This window comes from Meleagris gallopavo, chromosome 3, assembly GCF_000146605.3.
Source record: "Meleagris gallopavo isolate NT-WF06-2002-E0010 breed Aviagen turkey brand Nicholas breeding stock chromosome 3, Turkey_5.1, whole genome shotgun sequence".
In the NCBI taxonomy this organism is placed as follows: domain Eukaryota; kingdom Metazoa; phylum Chordata; class Aves; order Galliformes; family Phasianidae; genus Meleagris; species Meleagris gallopavo.
Window position 1 is genome coordinate 48,137,302 of NC_015013.2, and position 22,597 is coordinate 48,159,898.

The following is a 22,597-nucleotide window of genomic DNA, read 5'->3' on the forward strand; positions in this document are numbered from 1 at the left end:
AAAAAAAAAAAAGAAGAAAAATTAAGTATAAACAAGATAAGATCAGAAAAGCTCTGTGTGGTTCTGCGGGACTCTCCGCCAGAGCAGTTTGACCCCAGCGGCGCTGAGGCAGCCATGGACCTGCATCCCCTCAGGACGAGCAGCACATCCCCACCTCTCCCCATCCTCAGGAACTGCTAGGCCTTCAGAAGCTCCTTAAAAACAGGCTGAAAAGCTGAGGTACTTCACCAGCTGCAGGGCCATTGCCACGCACTGCTCTGAATGCACCAAGACAGATTTTAAAGGCCTTGGAGTTCCATTTCCACCTTACTTTGAAACTTCAGCAGGAAGGACCTGTGCTGGTCCACAGGGGCCATGCTGACCTGCAGCAGGTCAGGCTGGTTCAGAGTTTGCTTCTTTCCTGCCATGGTGGACACAGGAACCTAACCTCGTTTTCTTGAATTGTTTTCTTTCATGGTTTATGGGGGTGATCAATTGAAGCCTATAATTTTTTACTTATAAATACAAGCACATTGTGGTAAGGCGTAAAAATGAAAAGCAGAAGGAAGCAGCTCAGTGCTGTGTAACATGCACAACGGTAAATAATGATGAAGTAGACTCACTAAGTGGAGAAATACTAACTTGGCAGCTGCCAAAAATGGATTCCCCAGAAGCCAGGCAATGCCACGCCTACCTCAGCTCAATGACCTTCCCACAAACGTCCCAAATTCCCTCTGGAATTAAGGAACCCCCACTGCTGAACTGCCATTGGTTTTCCGCTGAGACCACCAGCAAGAAAGCACGTGGGTGCTGTGGGTTTTGGTACATTGCTATGAATAACACAGACAGGAGAGCGAGGAAAAAAATCCAGACTGCAGCCAGCTCTGGAAAGTTATGCAAGAGAGGTGCATGAGGTGCTTTTCCCAGAGCAAACATTCAAGCTGTGATTGCAAAACCTAGGCTGTCCCTCTGGGTGCTCATGAGGAAGCACTGTCCTTCCTGGCTGAAGACTCGCCACAACAGCAGGAAGGTGCAATGGAAAGGATCCCCAGTGGGCTGGCACAGCTGAATGCCCAGGGAAGAGCAGCATGCTGCAGATACCACTCCTGGAGCTGTCTGGATTCACAGGCTGCAAAACAATGAGGATCCCTGGCTGGGTGCTCAATGGCCCATAACATGGCTTCAAACTCAGTGCCTGATGGCTCCTGTTGGTTTCAGGACCAGTGCTTATGTTCAAGCCCATCGTTCTTTTGTGTTTGTTCCTCTCTGCCTCCTCCTTCCGAAAGCTGCATTTTACCACCTGGCTGACTCCAGACTCGAGTTAACTTGAGCATGATCCAACATGCATGGACAACAAGGCAGTGTGAACAGACCTTATACTGAGATAAGCTTATCTATCACACAGGGCTGACTGCTCCTCTGAATTCTCTTCTTTTTTAAACTACAGCTTTTATTTATTTATTTATTTATTTATTTCTGAATATCAACTAATTTTCACCTAAAATCTTTCCAGGCAAAGCATTTGGCAGCAACTTATTGTAAAATCTGTCTTGGTTGTAAAACAATGGATTTTATTTCAAGTTCAATGCATGCTTTAAATCACAGGTGGTGGAATTTGTTGGATTGAAGCAGGTATGTCTTCGCTATCTGCAGCCTTCTAAAAGCTAGAAAGATTTCAGAAGGTCTTTCAGTTCCATTAACAGAGTAATCTATTCCTGAAGAGTCATTTCTGTGAAGGCTCCCCTCTCCTTCTCCTGGTTATGAAAGAAACGTTGTCAATTCAGATTAAGGGACTACAGTTTAGATCATAGAATCATAGAAGCAAAGGTTGGAAAGGACCTACAAGATCATCTAGTTCAATCGTCCTCCTATCACCATTACTACCCAGTAAGCTACTAAACCATTTCTTGTAAATGCCAAATGTCATTCAAGACAAGTCCCTCTTCTCATTGATGACTTGCTGTCAAGCTCCCTTTACCATGTAGACATTCCCCCCAATATTATCAACTCAACATTAAATATCACTTTCATACAGAGCGCTTTCCCAGGCACTAATAAATCAAGACTCATTTCGAGCATCCATTAAGCAAGCAGAAATAAAATTACTGTAAGAATACTTGAGATAAATTGCCTCACTCTTTAAGACATTCATTCAAGTTTATAATCTTTGTTGCCTCTTGCAATAATTCAAGAGACAAACCACCACTGGGAACAGTGTGAGTCCTTCCACCCCTTCCAGCTGACAAAAATTCACAGACTTCAAGAAGAATCTTGGGGAAAAGGAGGAGAAAAAATACACAAAGACCAAGAACTACAGACATTAAGATTTATTGCTCATTTCCCCATTTGGCAAAGCTGTCAACCCACCACAGTTCCATGTGGGAATTATCTCCAGAAGCCCCATGGCCTCTATCACTGTGCCAGCTCAGACAACGTGACTACAGACCTGCGTGCAGCAGCTTGCTGCTAACTGAACAGTTGGAAACAAAGACCATCCTTCCTGATACTGAATTCACGGCAGGATCCAGGCTCTGACATTGTTTGGTACAACCTGTTGTCAGTTTTCAACAAAAGAACTGTGGGCATCCAGTGGGGAACGCCGCTTTTCCTGAGTTCAATTCCCTGTGCAAGAAGCTGCTACTGGGAGGTTCTTACACAAAGTCATAGGCTTGAGGCCAAGCAGATTTTTTTTTACCACATCAATTGGAAATAGTTTGTGTTGTGCTTTGAGGCAAAGGCTCATAATTATCCTACTAAGTATGCTGCTCTCTTACCAGCACTACTGATGGCATAGTTTTTCCTTAATTAAAATAAAAAAGAGACAATAGGTCCCTTCCCTGTGCTTGGTTGCACTTCTTCATTCTTGCTGCTGTATTTTATTTGTGATTGGGTTTCTGGGTTGCAAGTCAGCTCTTTTCCAGCTGCTGAGATCTGGTTCCTCTTTACGTGCCTGTTCTCTCAGTGTAAACAAGCAAAGCTTCTCCAACTCCGCTGATCACAAGGCTGTAAACAAAGGATACCACAAATTCAGCATCAGGCAAGTCCCTTTACTTGATACAATGCCAAACAGCAGAACATGAAGAGAAAGGTATTCATTTGTCTAAATATATTTCAGCCTAGAGACAGTATCCCTGGTGATGTTTTCATTTGTCTTGCTAAGAAGAGGCCGAGAAAAGAAACATCCTATTTTACTGATCCCACCAGAAAAGTACTCCTCTATATATTAGGGTTACATAGAGAAGATTGCATCTAATGAGGAAGATAACTGTATTCTGCTCTGGGGAGATCCCCCTGGCCTAGGGAGGTCAATGGCAATCCCTGCACTTACTGCAGTTTGTGAGCAAGCTGGTGGAAGGGCGCTGCCCAGTCTGCAATGGCAGCGGTTTCCGAGTGCTTCCTTCTCCCACTGCTCACAGCACAGTGCTGGCATACTGCTCTCCAAGGCTCGGGCTAGAAGCAGGACTCCAAATTAGGATGAATGTTTTTTACTAGCAAAACCATTCATTGAACTAAGATGTCAAGCCACTCAACGTGTGCAATAATCCCCAAATCTGAGAGGAACACAATAGGAAACTAACTCCTCTCCGCTTTCATAACAGTGCAAATCTGAGTGTACTGACCTCTCCTTTGAGCCTAATGGCTTAGTTAGCTTATGAAACAGAAAAGCTCCTTAATGAATTCCATAAACAAAACAAACTTTTGTTAAGTTCATTTTTAAGAGTTGGGTTTTTTTCCAAGGGAAAAAACATAGACATGTGAAGCTGAAGGCTCTCTGGTGTTCAACAGCATTGCATTCCCTTATACCCTTAGTTTTGGTGATCCGTTTTAGAGATCCCATACTCCCCTTGTTCCTGAGAGGAACAAACATTACATAACAATGGCACAAGGCCTTACACTTACTCAGCGAGCAGCCCTGGGAAGTAGGTGCTGGGCAGACTGCTCTGGAGATGGAATACCTCAGGTTGTGGAACTACCACCAAGGAGCAAGGGGCTGGGAGGACTGCATGCTTTACAACTAGATCTAAACCACATGTGTCTATGAGTACAAGAGCGCTTTCTGTAGAAGGTTAACTCCATGTCTTGCTTAGATTTAATCTCCAGCTACAAACACATCCTCTGCATTGTTTTCTTTGAAAGTCGAGGATGGATAATAATTCTTTTTTTCTAAGGAGAAAAGTCTAGTGAATATATGAAGGGCTATACCCAACAGTTTTAGAAACAACTCTTAGAATCATAGAATCATTTGAGTTGGAAGGGACCCTTAAAGGCCATTTAGCTGAACTCCTCTGCAGTGAACAGGGACACCAGGCTGCTCAGAGCTCTATCCATTCTGTCCCCGAGGGTCTCCAGGGATGGGGGCATTCACCACCCCTCTGGACAACCTGTTCCAGTTATCATCATCCCTATTGTAGAAAACTTCTTATAACCAATCTAAATCTCCCCTCTTTTACTTTGAAACCATTTCCCACAGTCCTATTACAACAGACCTTGCTTAAGAGTCTGTCCCCTTCTTTCCTAAAGTCCCTCTTTAGATACTGAAAGACCGCCCTCCTGTCTACCTGGAGCCTCCTCTTCTCCAGGCTGAACAGCTCCAACTCCCTCACCTGGGCCCACTGCTCAAGCCTGTCTAGGTCTCTTCTCTTCTTTTTTCTTTCTATAGTTACATTTTCTACATTTTTTAACAGAGACTTTAAAAAATGCCCAACCTGTCACTGCTGTAGCATTTTAAGTGATCCTATACAAAAGCTATTAAATTATACACTAGTGCTCTATGAAAATGTACTTGCATTTAAATTGCTTTTTAACATCTTATGTCTTACATTAGAGGAGAAGAACTCCTTTCAGTAGGACTTCAGGCATCCTCATGCCCACAAAACCCATACTCACCAAACTACCAAGCCAACAGAAACCATCATTACAGCTTCAAGACGAAGCAGAGCTAAAAACCATGGCTAAATGCCAACCCATTTTTTTTTTTAACCCTTGGTTTACCATCTGTCAAATCCTCTGTCTTCTGTTTATTGTGGAAGGCACAGCTAACCACAATTTGATCATCGCTCAGAAATTAACGTATGATATGGTCTATTGCAACACTGGAGCAATACTAAAAAACTCAGTGATTAATGAACTCACAAGTGCTCTGCAGCTGCTATCATCTAAGAAACTATTTTCAGAGGTTTGCTGATAGCCAAGGCAATACCAAGACACAAACAATAATGGAACTTAAATATGGTTTTGAATTCTAACAACGAAAGCATAACAGTGGTCTAAGGGCTAACAAGAAGTTTCTTTTAATGATACAGATGTGTTCATTATTTATATTTGCTTTCAGTGCACGCAGAGCATATGCAGCTATATGGGTCCGTGTGTTCACGTTCCCAGTGCTACACATTTTTTTTAGCATACATGTCAGTGAATGTGATGTGATATTTGTATTATAAAAAGCCTGCACCTAGCACGTAGGACAGACTGAAGATATATGTAAACATGGTCAAGAAGAGCAAGCTAATGGCCTGTACCAGGAGCATAGTATGTACACTGATACTAGTTCAGTCTCATATACACATAGGCCACACAAATGTATTTTTAGAGCTACAAAAAAACACTTATGATTTGTTTTAGCATTTGAGATTACATGTACCTAACATACATGTAGGGATATATATTCACACATACATATGTGGGACTAGTTTAAACTGAGATTTTCCTTTCTGTAGCTTCTTTGTCACACCTGGAAAAAGAACATGCTAATTCCATTCGGTGCAAGGCTGAATCTTTAGAATGACAGTCAAACTCTGAAGGACAGTTTGACTCTACAGCTTTTAAACAGCAAGCAGACTTCTATTTCCAGTAGCAGATCTATTCCCAGCGATACAATCCCTTCTTTAGTAGTTTTTGCATGGCAGAAGTACTAAGGTGCATCAGCCTTGGACTGGGATTCCTTTTTGCTGAGCACGGTTCAAACATAGATCAAAAACACCGTCTCTGGTTTGCAATCCAATCCTTTGCATCACCACCTAAAAGTTTCAGAATGGGTGATTCATAAGGTGTGGCCATGCGTTACAAAATCCAGATACAGCTTTGGAAGAAGTTTATGATTATTATTTTTCTACTCGTATTTTTGCATTCACAGAACGGATGTCATTAGGGCCCGTTCAGAAACATGAATCTATTGGCTAAAAAGACATTGCTACCAAACCATGATTCCTACATTTTAGTTCCTATTCTGCCACTGATTTATAGTATGACTTTGAATGGGTCATTTATGAGCCAGTTGCATCCATTTATCTAGCTGTAAAACACATTGAGTGAATTATGGTGGGGCTTAGTTTACTGTCCAAAATGTCCATGTTCTCCCACAGAAGCAGAAGAAACAATCTTCTACTTGTATTACCATACTGAATCCGTCACTGCGCACCTGGTTCTCCTTACATTCAAAATGTTACTGACACTAATAGAATTTGCCATTTGAAAAGTGTTTCCACATGAAGCACGGTGTGGAAATTCATTTTTACTATTAAGAACAAAGCCCACGTAGGCACTTACCAAGAAATTATCAGTACATTGGCAGTCATGGCAAAGAAGAATGGTGATAAGCTAGCAGTGATAACCTGTAAAATTGAAAGGAAAAAAACCTTGTGATCGTGTGATATCACAAATGAAAACTGAAATACTTTAGCTGAAATTAAATCTCTGCATATGTAGTCACTTTTTTTTCTTTGCTTTTTCAACCATTAGATTCCATAACAAAAATAGGAAGTCAATGGGCAGAAAAAACCCAATGGGACTGTCCTAAGTGGGACATCATTGCTGAAGGTGGAACTTCCATTCCTGCCCAACCTCCCTCCCCTATGTGAGTACAGAGCCTACACAGAGGAACCTCCTTTCTCCTCTGGCCAGAAACAACAGAAAAAGACCCAACGCCTGGGGACACAGAGCTGCGCAAGCAGCCTGGGGCAGAAATGTGGAGTAGTGTTGGGAATCACATTTCAAAGTCAGGTTGGATAGGGCTTTGTACAACCTGATGTACTGCAAGGTATCCCTGCCCATCGCAGGGTGGCTTGAACTAAGTGACATTTAAAGGCCCCTTCCAGCCCAAACTATTCCATGATTCTAGGAAAACTTGCTTCTCATTAGGTTAGGGGTCAATGGAGCACATAATGCAACTATAACACACTGCAGCTGAATTTTGACTCCTATAGAATGTGGGATACAGTAGAGGCAGGGCATCAGAGTAGAAGGTCCCTTCCTGCATATGCCAGTTGGACCTGTCTGGAAATCTGGTAGCTTTTATTTGCCAGCAGTAATGTAGACTGGGGAGACCAGTCAGGTCCCAGGCTTTAAGAGCCTCGTATTTCTGATGAGAATGAGAGCCTAAAGTGTATTTGTGGGTGTAGGGAGGACAGGAAGAAGAAAAAAGAGAACAAGGTAAATAAAAACCATGTAACTTCAATGGGTAAGAAATCTTTTCTTAAACCAAAGTGTCTGAGCAGAGAAGATGGGGGCAAATGACTTTACATTTTTGCAGCACTGATCCCAGAAACAGCTAGTTCCTGACATAGAATGGCTCACAACATATCCCAGACCCTGTTATGGAGCGACCACATCTGCAGGCTGCCCTCAGTTTTGCACATTTTGTTGCCAGATGGATAATGTAAGATGGAAAGAGTTCAGAGAACAGTGACAGAGTCATTAGATGCAGGAATTGATTTGCAGTCAACAGTTAGGATAAGCAATGCCTGTGGGAATGATTTACAAATACTTGGGAAACATGAGCACCAAGGAATGAAAGCAACTATTTAGAATAACACAAAGTTGCCCAAGTCAAAAGATGAAATTAAGAAACAAAACATTTAAATAATTATCAGCTAAGATTTCCTAATAGTTGTTTGTCTAGCTGATTCTCAGGAGAGACAGCAGAAACCTCGTTTCTTAAGCTAATAGAGACCTGCTAAAACACAAATACATGTCCAGCAGGGAAGTAAATGATTCTTTGTAGTAAACTCTGCACACCAGAGGTTGAGCTGACAGTGTGTTAGTCAATGCCCATTATATCTGCCATGGCTGCATTTTAGAAAACAGGTTTCTCAATCTGTGGACCACAAGCAGCAAGAGAAGAGATGCTTGTACATCAGTCCTCCAGCTCCACTGAAGGAGTTAGTTGGAGGGGGGGCAATAATGTAAACCTGGCAGCTCGCAGCTACATGTCAGTAAAATACATACACAAGTGAACATATGAATATGTAAACACACCCAAAAGAGACTGAGATGGGAGCAGGGTGAGTCGCAAACTGAGAGTTATTCTTCAAAACTCATCTTTCCACACTCAGCTCACACTTTGACCTGTTCCATAATCGTTTGCAACCAGAGGGAGCTGACACACAGTCTGAGCAGTCTGACCACTCCGAAGATGCACCTTTCATGCACTTTATCTCTTACGCTAGGCTGGATATCTGTCAGTTCCAATGCAGTACTCCAACATACAGCTACACCTCACACCAGAGGGCTGCATTATCCCCTTGCACACCTTGCAGTAGCTGCAGTGATCTACATAGAGCTGCTTCCCGCTTACATCAGTGTGAATGACTGTGGAAATATTGGCACCAAGCTTATCTTAGGCTAATGCCAATTTATTATGAAAAAATACACAGCATTCGTTACCAAGCATGTAAACATGAATTTATGAAAGATGGCAGCTGTGACATTTACAGTGTTCTTTTCTTTAAGTTGCTCTCCTGAAAGAAGCTAAAGTGCAGCAATTGAGAAGTGACACAAGTCAAAGCTGTGTCGCCCACTCCATTTTAGAGTCATGTTTATTAGAATCTTGAGAAGAGGCCAAGAGCAGAGAAACAAGCATTTAAGAACCCTGCGAGCGCAGGCCTTATCAAAAACAATACACCATTCTACTGCCATCATCCCAAAACACTGCAAAAATGCTCCTGCGGGCTGCAGCCTTTTGGACCATGGCTGCAGAACACTGCTGTATTTTTAAAAAGTTATGTAAGAGTGCCTCAGTGCCAAAGAGAAACAAAATGTGGGTTGGAAGAGCACATGAAGTAAGTGTGCATAAGGAAAAAAAGGAAAGAAAGAAAAACATCACTAAAATGTCCAGCTTTGATTGTTTGTGTAAAAGGGGTGCACATTTAAAAATAAAGAAACAAGTTTTCAGGGAATCTAATCATCAGATTTGCTCCAAGGGAAGACTCTAAAGGCACTCCAGCCACATTGTTCAGAAGCCAATTTTCCTTTTACTACAGTTCAGCATTTCTTGAAGTGTTTTAAGTGCACATGTATTTAGCTTTTAAAAAAATACACCTACATTGATGTTCTGGATGTCCTTTGAAATAAAAATCACGCTAAGTGCAGTAATCTCTCTTTCTTCATCTTAAAGGTCACAGATGTCCTCCTAGGCATTCAACTGCCTTTGGAAAAGGAGTGAGCTTGCAAGACAAAGGAAAGCAAGCAAAGGGCAAACTAAAGGTAATGACTTTCAAATCTATTTTAGTGCTGAACCACTGAAACTAGGAGGTGGAAAGGAAAATTTTAATTAGCTAAAACCAGTCCGTTTTAAACAAAGCCCCCCCATATTTTGACATTGTTACAAATTCTTCCAACTGATACAGACACGATGGCTGAACCCCAAATATTTTAGAAACAGGAATAGTTCCATGAGCTCTGGCTACTTGTGTGCTTATAGGAACTGTGATTGTGCAGTGCTGCAAGAGCTGTTTTTAAAAACATTTATATTGTGAACGTTTTCGCAACATTCTGAAACAGCTTTCAGTGATTAGGAAAAAAATCCAAGTGTAGCATCATCTAACAAAACATTTCCATGTGAGCTGAAATTGTTCCTGAGAAATCTTTTCAAATGCTTCCTTGTCTACCTCTCACCCCCCCCTTAAAAAAAGATTGTTTTTTTTTACTTCTTAAAATAAACCATTCTACATTTACCATGTCACTCTGTTGTAGCATGAAACAACATGCATTTGAAGGGAGCACACAGTGAACACTTACTGACCTTAATCTCAACTATTTTTATAGTTCCAGTTGCTGATCTATTTAAAATTATTTTATACATTAACAAAAATGTGCGCATTACAAAGGACATTTGTTGTCACAATGAAGAACAGTTTCAGTTCTTTACAAGACATATCAGCATTGAAGGAAATAACTGCACCTTTGTGGTGGGATACTTATCTAGAACCAGGTCTGTGAATAAAAGGAGAGCGCTCCAATTTCCTGCACTGCTCCAGGGGCCGGATCCATTGGTCCACCCTAACTTACTCTACCTGAAACAGCTTCCATGGCAAGGCAGATAGCTTGCATCAGCTAGGATTGCAAATCCCACCAGGAAGGAGGAGAAGGAAGCTTAGAGCAATGTTTACCATGAGCACAGCATCCTGGGACATGCTCAAGGCGAGGTTGGATGGGGCCTGGGCAGTCTGGTCTAGTGCCAGATTTAGTGACTGACAACTTTAGGGTTGGAACTAGATGATCTTTGAGGTCCCTTCCAACCCAAGCCATTCTACGATTCTATGAATTCTGTAGGACTGCTGGAGTAAAGACTGTTCTGAGTAGTTAGATAATGAAACAAACAAACAAAAACCGGAAGGGATTTCTTTCCATAGACCTTCCAGTAGAGGGAGTGAAGAAGAATCAGAACGAGAAAAGAGGGTGACCCTGTCCTCTGGCTGGATTATGCCACAGAGAAATGTCTGTAAAACAACAGCTTTTTACAACTTACTTCTTGTAATTACTTCTGATACTTGCAAGTACTAGAAGTGGGGTTGGACTCAGCCAGAAAAGCCAGAAGAGCAGAGAAACACACTCATTCTTCAACTTATATCATGGTCTTCACAGCACAAAACAAAGCTGTTGAGATCCCTGTTCCAATCTCTGAATGGGAGTGGCACACTTTGACAAGATTCAGTGACAAGGAAAGAACTGAACATTGCAAACAGTGAAATAGAAACCAATGAGGCTGAACCCTTTTACCTAATGACCGGGGACATACAAAAGCTCCAGAGTCTGTACATTGCAGAAATGGCAACCGTCAAAGATAACTCATCAGAAGTTGGCAAAGCATGAACAGTGGTGAAAGAACCTGGAGTAAGGATTGTGAGGAATCCCTTTGGAGGAAAAACTTTGTTTTTCTTCTGTGGTGAAATGTACACATAATGCCTGTTAGAGAGGCTGAGCTTTGGGTACTGACACACCACAGCCTGACCAAGCAGAGGAATGTGGGGCTCTAGAATTTCAACCCACAACAAGTGGGATGAGCAGAAGTTTCAAGCTTCTTGGTTAGGACAGATTCCCAAATTCAGTTCCTCATCAAAATGGGTGAGAACTGGCTAGATAAACGTTCCCTTCCTGACCAACCTATCACTGATCCTCTCCATCTCTGACTTCACAGTTGTGGTAGAGAAAGATTTTCAAACTGCAAAAGTTGACTTTGGGTTTTGAAAATCTAACATTTCTGAAGTGTTTGGGAGCTTATTATTTATATCACCAACAATACCAATGAGGACATTTTCAAAATATAGATTCTGATTTAATCTTCCTATCTGAGACTGAAAGACATGGGGCATTTAGTCCAGACACGACCACAATTTGTTAATATTACAACTATATCTGCACAGCCATATAAATAGTACATTTCCTCTGATTCATTGTTAAACTACAAAGTTAAATGTCACAGTTATTGCTGCAAATGAACACAGAATACATTATAATAAAGTTTTCCTTAATTTGTGTACACACAGCCAATCTTTGTAACCTCCCTTCCCCAAACCGCCAAAACCTCTGTCCTTTACAAAAACGCATATTTCATCCAAAGACGAAGTGTTTTGAAACGGCTCAACAAGTTCCTTCACTGTTCCTATTTATCATCAGGTCATCTTCTCAAAAGATCAGCAAAAAGCTTCTGATTTGTGTAACCTTTGTTTTCACTCTGCTGGTGGATTTAAAGCGATGTCAAGCTTTTTACAGATGTAGTATTTGTTGTGTCCCTGTTCTGCATGCTTTAACCAGCTGCTAAGATAATCGTCAAAAATCGCCAGGGAAATGGATCACTGCTGGTACTGCTGGAAACAGCTACATCAAGACACTCCAGTACTATGAAAAAGGCAAAAAAGTACAGCGGGTAAAAATGACTAACAATACTTGCTCTTTTGGACAGCCGCTTTGAATTTACCAAATTTCAGTGTTACATCCCTTTTGTCTGTACATCTACTTGACAGTAAGCACATGTACATACATGCACATGTATAAGAACCTTGTCAGGTAGGGAGATCCTGCAATAAACAACAACTTCAAAGCAGGAAAGTAACAGTTAATCTTCCAGTGGGTTTTCTGAGCTATCAACAACATTCCTCTTCTTCCTTTGTTTACATACTTTTCTCATTTCAGCTGGACTACTGGCCACTTCTATCTAGCTTTCCTCTACCTTGCTACATTCAAATGTAAGGCAGACTTTGCCAGGGGGTAACTTCTCTGAACTTTAGCAAGAATATTTTGATTCAGAGATCAAGCAGCTCCAGAAGCAGATGAAGAAAGAAGGCACTGACTGGGACAGCCAAATATGAGAGAATAGTGAGGGACCTGACTCGCCCCTAGCTAAACCCTAACTAGTGCAGTCCACTGTGCACTGAGAAACCCTTTGAAATAACCCAGAACTTAAAGAAGATCTTTGTAGATCAGGTGCTGACTGTGGAGTTCCACAAAATGCAGCGAGTCAGCACTGGACAGTCAGAGACACCAATAAACTCACCGATTACTGGAGGCTGTTGCGGACACTGGAAACCTACCTCAGCTGGGCACAGTAGGCAGTGGAACAAAAATCCCTGCTATAGATGACAACAATGGTACACAACTTCCCTTGCAAGAAAGGTAGGATGGGACTAGAACTAAAGTCAGGCACATCTGGATTGTTTGAATAGAGATGGGAAAAAATACAAAGAAAACATGGAGGAAAAAAGAAGTATATGATTTTACTCCCATGGTCATCAGTCAAAATAAAGTACCATTATCAGTTTTGGATACTGTGCACAGCAGATCCTCCTAGACCTGCACAGCACCTGTTTGGCAAGCAAAATCAGACCAAAACCAATCTTCACTGTTTAACTTCAGCTCAGTCTGGGGAATGATCTGCCATGGAAATAAGAACTTCTCCAGAATGGTGGCAACATGGCAATGGTAACAGAGCTGACCACTTCATGATCCACAAAGCATAGATTCAGCCAAACAGCTGTTCTACCAGCTGCTGTAGATTTCATTGAGATGCCTTATTTCATATCTGCTTAAATGCCTGCACAAATTGACAGCTTCCCTAAAGTACATTTTCCTCAAAAGAGACTTGGTCACTTTTCTCTCTCCTTTGTAATTATAGTTTTAGAGCATTATTAGAACAATAACAGCAAAATCAATTGGTTCCACGTACAGTGACTCAAAAGGAGTCAGTGCCTAGACATGCACTGGCAATTGAACACTTAGAAATAAAGATAAAACTTAGTTCTAGTTTATACTAACCAATTTGACTTTCATAGCAATTAACTTCTCATCCGCTTAAAACTACCTACACGTTGCATTCAATGCATAGAAGAGGCGAAGAGTCATTTAATAAATGACAAACTTGGCAAAATGCCCTCTAACATGTTTTCAGAGCAGAAGTATAAATGTTCACATTTAGCAAAATCATTGGGTATTTTTAAGTTTCATTTGTTTTTTCATGTCTACCAAAGCTGAAAAAGTATCTCACAAAGGAGTATCTCTATATCTTAGCTCCTCAACTGCTATGAGAAAGCAGATTTCCAACTTCCATCTAGCAGGATTGTAAAAGTCAGAGAATCCTTTGTGTTTCCATGCCTGGACATGCATATGCTTCGGGAATTAGGTATACAGTCTCTACTTTTTAGCACAATTACGAAGATTTTCTCAGTACTGTATTTAGTATATACTTTTTGTTTCCAGGATGTGACGACCAACACAGCCAAGACCCTGACTTTACAGAAAGTAAAGATGGATATGTGGGTTACTGGATGTAATTAATAGATTTTGCGTGAGAAAATTCTCCTATTACAAAAGATAAGATATCGTGTCATGTTTATTATGGTCAGACATGAACAAGACTTCCTATTTTCAGGAAGGCCTACCAACGTATAAACACATATCTACAACCATTCATATATACACACATACTATATATAGCGTGGAAATGTATAAACATACATCACTGATGGGATATGACTGAAGAATTACAAGTACTCATAACTCATTCTGACAGATATCCTGAGTGTTTATAAAAAAACCTCTGTCTCTTGTAAAAGATGGTATTTGGTTGAAGATTTTCTTCTTTTTGGACACAAAAGAGCCACTTCACTCCATACAAACATCAGATTTCTTTCATAAAAAAGAGAAAACAAAATGAAGAAGATGTGCCCTTTATTATATATGGATATAATGGCCAAAACATACATTTCCCCCTTCTGGGACTGATGGGATAGCTGATAATGATGATAACCTCCAGTCTATAAAGTACAGAAAGGTTATAGTACTGAATTCAATTTTTACTGTGCCTCTATTTATATTTAAATGTTTCTCTTAAATGTGACCACTGAAAATGTAATCCAAATACTGATATTTCTCTCAGCTTTAATCTTCTGTACAGAGGAGAAATTAAGTTCTGCCTGAAGTGTGCTTTGCTGATATGGAATCATGATCAATCATGATTCAAACAAGTGGGCATATATGCACCAGACTAATAGCATCTGTTTAGGTAAGTTGTGCAAATGAGAGGCACAATCCGTGTAGCAGCTGAAGACCTGTCAAATAAGGGCAACAAAGGTCATTTAAAGAGGAGTAAATGAAGGCTTCATTAGGCCAAGTAACTTTGATTGTCTTTGCTGAGCAGTGCTTTGTCTTTTCTTGCTGCTACAAGACTGACTGTTAATGCATATCTAACCAAAAGAATAAATACATGTGTATTTCTTGGTTATATCAAACCTAAGTCTCAACGCCTCCTGCTTCATGCATTGTAATGCTGAATTGCTCTCTTCCTTTGCCATTCAGTTTGATGAGGAGTCTCTTTTTCCTTGCATTGTGACCTGTTATTGCAATGGCCTTAAACTGTTCCTGTCATCTCATCTCTGCCTTGAAACCTTTGATCTCAGGAGCTGGCAGGGCAACATGATTCATCATCTTGCTTTTATTTTATTAATTATTAAATATTTGTGTAATGGAGCAAGCATTTGTCAAACAACAGCAACAACAGCGGCAGTGAGTGTTCTAACTATTAAGATCACTAACACCAACTGGAATGAACCAAGGTATGGTTTAATAAAGTTAACTGGTTGATCTCAGAGGCATCAGGAGAATTTGCAGCAAGTCTGCAGTCAACATGCGCATCAGAGGAAGGTAGGGATCTCTATATTGACCTTAGCTTATGGGAAACTTATACGCCTTGGCATGCAGCTTGTTAGTTTTTCCACTTCTGTCCCACAAAGATTTTCACATAATGTCTGCTGCTGCTGAAAATATTGTGAACCCACTGATGCCATTTGAGTGGATCTCAACCTGTAAAAAACCATGGCTTTCTTTTTTCTTTACAGCCAGTTGTCTCAGCACTATATTCTGTGTAATGCCCTGAATTTTACTGGTCAGTAATATGGTATACTGTATTAAAGAAGTATTTACTTTGTCTGATTTTTTTTTTATTTTTTTGATTTTTTTTTTTCCCAGTTCTGGGGAATGGCCAGCTGTTCTAATGTTCTGCTTCTTAAAATACTGCAATAAAATACACTTCATCTTATGTTAAGCTCAGCAGTAGCCTTTTGGCATTTCAAGTTGTTGTTCACCTCATCTAACCCTTATAAAATTATGAAATAGAGGTTACTGTAAAGAGACAGAGAAGGCTGATAACCCACGTAAGAAGACCCTATTTTTCACTGTCACACTTCAGAGGCAAACTGAATAGGCAAACTGACAATTTGCTATATGTATCTGGCCCAAAAGAAATTGGCTGCTTGCAAAGGACTGAGCTTAGCATCTGCCAGTGTCTGTCTTCCTCCCAAATACGAGGCTCCAGCAGGTGGGCTGGAAGCCAGATCAGGCAGGAATGATCACTCTAACAGCCTGCCTTACAGCATCAGGATCTCAGACTAAAGGTGAAAGATGAGGCAATTCCAAGCTCCTCACAGGTGAACTGTGACCTCCTCACAGTAGTGGCTCAGTGATGACTCAGCTGACGTCCAGGGAATGAATCTAGGGAGCAGAGCATAAAGCTCTCGGCAGTTTGAGTTCACAAAGATGAGAAAAATTAGCCTGAGTTTCCCAGAGGTAGAATACCTTGGCATTGTGGTATTTGTAGGAAAAGACGGCTTTTAGTGGCTGTGATAATTCTTCACCATTCAGCCCACCATTTCATAATTCTCACTAAAGTCCAAATTAACCAGGCTGAGACTTTCCATCACCCTCAGTTCTCTCTGGAAGCATCCGAGAACAGAGTGCAAGGGATCGTGACCTCTGAAAGAAGACTTCAACAGTGATATAACCAAGGCAAAAATGGGACCAAAGGCAGATATGTTACAGGTTACATCAACATGTTTCCGTGTGCCCAAGGAAACAAACATTTTTCCAAAAGACAGGTTGGCAGTCAATCTGCCATGCAGTTGGGGAATTTCATGCTTTGGTTACACTCTTACTGCATCAGATAGATACCCTGATTAGCAACACTATGAGTACCATCAGACGTACAACAGAACTAACATCTCTGGCCAACCACCACACATCTTTGTGTTAGAATGCAACCAGTAAAAACAGTACAGGCATCTGCAAATGCGATCCTTTGACAGACAGGATGAGATACATGCTACCACTGACCTCTGTAGTCTTGACCTTGGTACACCCCTGACACTACAGGGTAACAGGTCATTGTCAGTGCAACGCTTGAGAGTTTTTTGGGTTCATCTTCAAACCTCATCTTGCCCACAGGATCACTGCTATAAGTGCTATAAAAGACCATGCACAGACGGCACAAATGTTGCTGAAAGGTATTGTTAGAGGCAACAAGGACATCTAGTTTAAGGGGAATACTTTAGGTGTGAAAAGCAATATAATGTCCTTTTCCCATTATTATAACCTATAGAAACACTTAGATAAGTGTTTATACTCTTTGTCGATACCAAAACAATTTTCTGTCATGACTAACTCAGAACTCTGTGGGGATATCACTAATAGTAAAAATAGCATAGGAAACTTTGGGATGCGTAATCAAGTATTTTTTTTTAAATGTGTTAGCAAAAAATAGCAAGTTTCCATCAACATCTCACCCCCACATACAGCTTTGGTATTTCTGTGCATGTATAAAGTCCATTTCCTATTGTATCTCCCATCTCACGACTCCTTTGGGAAAACCTAATTCATAAACAAGCAATTCCCAGACCAGATAACTAAGACCCTTTGCTGACCCCTTTCAGTACAACCCAACAGTAACAGAGCCACAGTCTTTGCCTTGCCACTTTCTGATGTGTTTCTGCTGTTTTAGTAATGATGTAATGGAAATAAATCAACATGCTATTATTATTATTATTATGCTAGAGATTGCAAAGAAGAATTGGTATTCTTTAACCCTAATTTTCCATTCAAAACCAACAATCTTTCCAGGGCTTTCTAATCATTCACTGATAGAAAAGGTCAGAATATTCCATCAAAAACCTTAAAAAAGTGATACTTGAAAAAATGTTTTTAAGGCCAACACAGCCTTTAACATAGCCGATCCATTTTGAGTAAAGGCCTTTTATGAACAACAACACAGGATTACACATTCAGCACTGTTGGGCATCAGCAGTCCCTGAGTGTCCCACAGCAGTGATGGAAGCGACCACAGCCTTTGGCCAAGCACTCCCTTAGTAAGGGTGAGGAAGCCTCCGTAAGATGACCCATTGCCTTCTGCCCTCTTAGGACAGCTATCCATAGCAATAAACATGGAGAGAAAGCTGGACTCTGCACCTTCCTTCCCATGCTAGCTAGGGACAGGACAGAAACAGCCTGCAGTCATATCTGATGATTGTTTGAAGCTCATGTACTTTCCCTGAGCACCACATATTTCGGGGGCTGAATATAAAGCAGGGGACATCGGCCATTCAGTCTGCCTTCCCCAGAGCCCTACGGTTGTTTGCTAACTTTCAACAAAAGTCAAAATCTAAATTCTTAAGAAACTGTCCAGAGTGAGATTGAGAAATGAATGCACTGAGATTTTGTTCTTTAGATTTTTGGTTCTGTGCTGGAAGGGAAGAGAGATGGGAAGAATCATTCCAGACAGCATCATCTCACTGTCATGAGAAATTTCTGAAGAAAGCAGCCTGGAGTGGGACACCAAGTGCCTATCAAAGGTCAATGATCAGGCTCAAGATTTGTGAGACAGTTTGGAGACATCTCACCCAAGAAGGTCTCTAAGAGTCAAAAAAAAAAAGCAGCCAGCAATCCAGCTTGAAAAGAACCAAGAACCGGAAAGGGGAAGAACCTTGCTATTTTTTGGTCATTTATGGAAGCCTACATCAAGTAAGTTTTGAAACCTTCTACATTGGTATGTTAGACAGAGAATAGTTTTCCCATATAAGTTTGGCATTTACATCAATATTACTGATAGAAACTATTTTCAACCCAGTCCTTATTCTTTTGTCATCTCTTTGTCACACTTATGATTCATCCCCCAGCCTCAGCTCTCCATATATAACTAACTCTAGGAGACTAAATAGAAACACAGGAGAATGGGAATCAATTACGCAGGGGAACCAAAAAACCTGCACCCTCTGCAATTCAAAATTCCACACATCAGGCAAAATCTACTTTTAAATGGTCATTTTCTACTGTCAAATCTATAGAGACAGTCTCTCAAGGGCAGGGGAGAAAAAAATACTCCAAATTAGCAATGCTGAAGTTATCTTTATGTTCAAAAGAATGGCAATCCCAAATGTGCACAGTGCACTGGATATTCATGATGGACAGAAGAAAAACTAATTCAGAGCATCTCTTTGGGCTCAATCTATCAATTCGTGTCTGCTGAGATTGTAAGTCTATTATATTGAGCACAGGTTGTACTGCAGTACAACCCTTTCACGTGACCCTTTCATGCCCAGAAGTTGTACAGTTGCCATTTTCAGTGGATACACAACTGTAGCCCTATATAACGCCTGTTAATAAATATCTGAAAACTTGCCATTACTTGGAGATGCAAAATCTCCAATAAGTCTCAGCTATTCTTACAAGACAGCTTTCCTGAATTGTGCTCATGCCCCAGGGAGCCTGTGCCACTTAGCTTAGTGGTCATGTAGCACAGAGGTGTTGTTATGGAGACCGATGTCTTCCCAACAATTACATGGCATAATTAGTATTGGATGCTACAATGTAACTATCAAGTTGTCTCCATGGAAACTGCTCAAAACCCTACACTTACAAGTTTCTGCAACTGGTCTTTTTTATAATCTACAAGATGCAGTTAAAAGCACACTGATTACCTCACCAGCTCGTCAAGTTCAGCTGAGAAACACATGTTCTCTTCTAAGGTATTTTACCATCCCCATGGTGACTGACAGGACTCAAGTACATGTGTCAAGAATAAAATTACATATTTCATACAGTGAGGCTGACCACAAATTAATGAGAATTTTTACCATCCTTAGTCATGTTTATGCAGGTGCGTGCATATCCACGTGCATAAAAGTACATATAGCATGGAGATGGAGGAAGCTCACTTCTACTTAACTCCTCCTTGGCATACGTGAAATCATTAGGGTTGTGGAAACACCCTCTCTGTTAGAGATGCACTGCAAACCCCACTGGTGCACCACCAGCACAGACTGGTCGGTTCTAGCACACAAACCTGCCTCTCACAGGGAGATTCTCTGCCTTGCATCTGCAGTTTTTCCAGGTCGAGGGAGCAGAGATCTTGAGACAGCCTTGCATGCAGCGCATACTGTGTTTATGGAACTGCAGTGGGAGTTTATGACATCCTTGCACAAAGTTTTTCAAGGCCTATGCCAAGAAAGCACATCATTTCAGCCAAGAAATCTCACTGTGCTGCATACAGCAGCACACAAAGAAGAGAAACTTCAGTCTGCAGTACAACCAAACGTCAAGTGCCAGGCAGCCAAACACTTTCTTCTGATTATGTTACACACATAAAATCTTTAAACACAAGTGTTTATCCGGAATCCTCTCCCAACAGGGCAGAGATGCACGAGGGAGCCATTTGTTTCATCTGGTGCCAATAGCAAGACTCTTACAATGGCACTTATTTCTGTAAGTAAACACCGCTGAGCAGAAGTAAGGAGATAATATTATGGACCAGAATATTTTATAGCACTTACATGCTAAGTAGCAGTAACAAGACAGGAACTAAGAAATTCACATTAGGAGTGCACGTGCTTCAGGAAAAGGATTAAAACTGCAAACATGTAGAAAAGAGATGAATTTGTTTTATTTCTCTGAGTTGGTTTGCCTCTTTAAATTAAGTAATAAAATTCTTAAGTCAATTGCTGTGTGTGAAGAGGATCAGTAAGCATAACCAGGCTAGGAGCCCCAGAAGATTTGCAGCTGTAGCCGCTCTGTTTTATGAGAAGTGGGGAAAAAAGTGAATTTCTGCTTTAATAAAAAATGTCAGTGCTTTCCAATCTTTAGGAGTGTTATCATCCCTTATCATATAAAGATGGATATACTCTATTCTTTCTCTTCAAGACACGACGGGGACCTAAGGAGCAGATACACAGACACAAAATCTAAAATCAGAGACTACAGGAGACATCCTGAATAGCTGTTAGGTATTCTGGGGGATGACCAAAACTGCTGGAGTATAAGTACAGTGGACAACAGTTAGTTTTGTGGGACCTGTGGAAAAGATGTTCTTTCAGATGTTCCTGCAAAAGTACTTTTGCAATGCCTGGCAGCCAGCATAAAATATGGGGAGACCTGGAGCAAATGCTTCTAAAGTTAACAAACAAGGAACCAAAGCAGCTGTTGGTAGACGCTCTTATGAATCAAGGAGCTTCCAACATGATTCAGATACACTAGAGATTAAACAATTTTCCACTGGATGGGCATAAAAAAAGACATGCATATTCCTGCATAAATTTTCTTCCAGACAATGTACAAAAAAACTTGTGAAAAATTCAGTGCAGTCTGATCGCAGTTATTCAACTTCATTTCTTCAAAGAAAGGAGGAAGAAAGAGAAAATCCTAAACCCGCCTTCTACTGCCCTTCCCTTTCATTCTTCCACCTTATAAAACTTGTCTCAGGAGGTTCCTACTGGAATCAAGCTGGATTCACTGCCACAAGTTTTACTGGGATAACACTAAATAAGAAATAGGAGTATAAATTCATAAGTAACAAGTATCTTGCTGAAAGTTAAGAGATACCACTGTTCCGTTCTATTCATGATGCAATTTATTTCTGCTGCTTAATTTTTAGAAGCACTAGCAGGTATAATCATCAGATATAGATTGGCAGCCCTAATCTAAACAAACTCCCTGACAGCATTGTTAGGGCTCATTAGCACTCTCACCAGATGCTTCTGTCTGTATATATGAGTATCTCCAGTTTTTCTTTCCAGTACACAACCCATGATGCTAGCACAGCTTTCAAATTAAAACAAGAAATCTCATGCAGCTTCATATCCCTGCTCTCCTGGGGATTAAATCTGTGCAAGGCTATGACAAAGCATTCCGTATTTCTTGGGCTTTTAAACGACTTTTTTATTTGTTTTTCAAATCACTTTAGCAATTTCTTGGCATTCCTCACCAATCTATACAGATATGACTAATGCGCACAATGTTTGCTTTCACAGCACAAGTGCAGTGTGTTTGTCACCAAAGATATCACGCAGGGTTATACACACAGGTGAAACCTGTGCTTCATCTGTCTATGCACAGAGCAATGCTTTGACATGAAAGCTGTCAAAAATCATTACGGGAAAGAATTTAAAGACCTCATGCAATGATTAAGTTGCCACCGCCAAAGTAACCACTGTAAAAGCAAGTTATGACCCAGCTCTAGTTTTTAAGTGAATGAAATATTAAAGGGCAGGAAGGCCAAATATGTGGGCTTCACAAAGAATGTATCCTTGGATCCCTAAAGAAGCCCAACTAAATCTCATGGCTAGTTTATTGGTCTATCAGTACTTAACAAGAAATGAATGGTGGCAATGATCTCAGCCCCCAGCTTGTCAGTCACATAGGTACAAAGCATCCAAATGGAAAACAGATTCTGCAATTCTCTGCACCTCCCTAGAGGCCTGTGCTGCTTGCTGTCTGAGGGCTACAGCATTCTCTCTTCTTGGCTCATTTTCAGGATAAACATATTCTGGACTCAAGTGCTTCTCCTTTCCAACTGCTGGTAAAAACTGCAGTCAGACTGAGAGATTAAGAGGACAATCTAGGGCACTACTCAATACAAGAAAAATGCTCGAGTGGGAATGTAAAGTTGCTGTTGTTACCCAGGCTTCCTCCCCTTCCCCCTCTCACTGGATCTCTTTCTCCAAGTCCAAATTCAAATAGTTTTTATCTGTATTCTTTATCCACATCAATTTCCTTTTCTTTTCTTTTCTTTTCTTTTCTTTTCTTTTCTTTT

At 40.8% G+C, this 22,597-nt stretch overlaps 1 protein-coding gene across 1 annotated transcript in view; it reads right to left on the reverse strand.

Annotated features, from left to right (window-relative positions):
- Nucleotides 1–2,291: 2,291 nt before the first annotated feature.
- The window catches only part of TMEM241 (transmembrane protein 241), a 55,516-nt gene continuing 35,210 nt past the window's right edge, over nt 2,292–22,597 (reverse strand). The window contains exons 15-16 of the mRNA XM_010708861.1: nt 6,526–6,590; nt 2,292–2,982 (exon numbers count right to left, since the gene is read on the reverse strand). Coding sequence (XP_010707163.1) covers nt 2,922–2,982; nt 6,526–6,590 — 126 coding nt within the window. The 3' untranslated portion in view covers nt 2,292–2,921. The remainder of the gene's footprint in view (nt 2,983–6,525; nt 6,591–22,597) is intronic.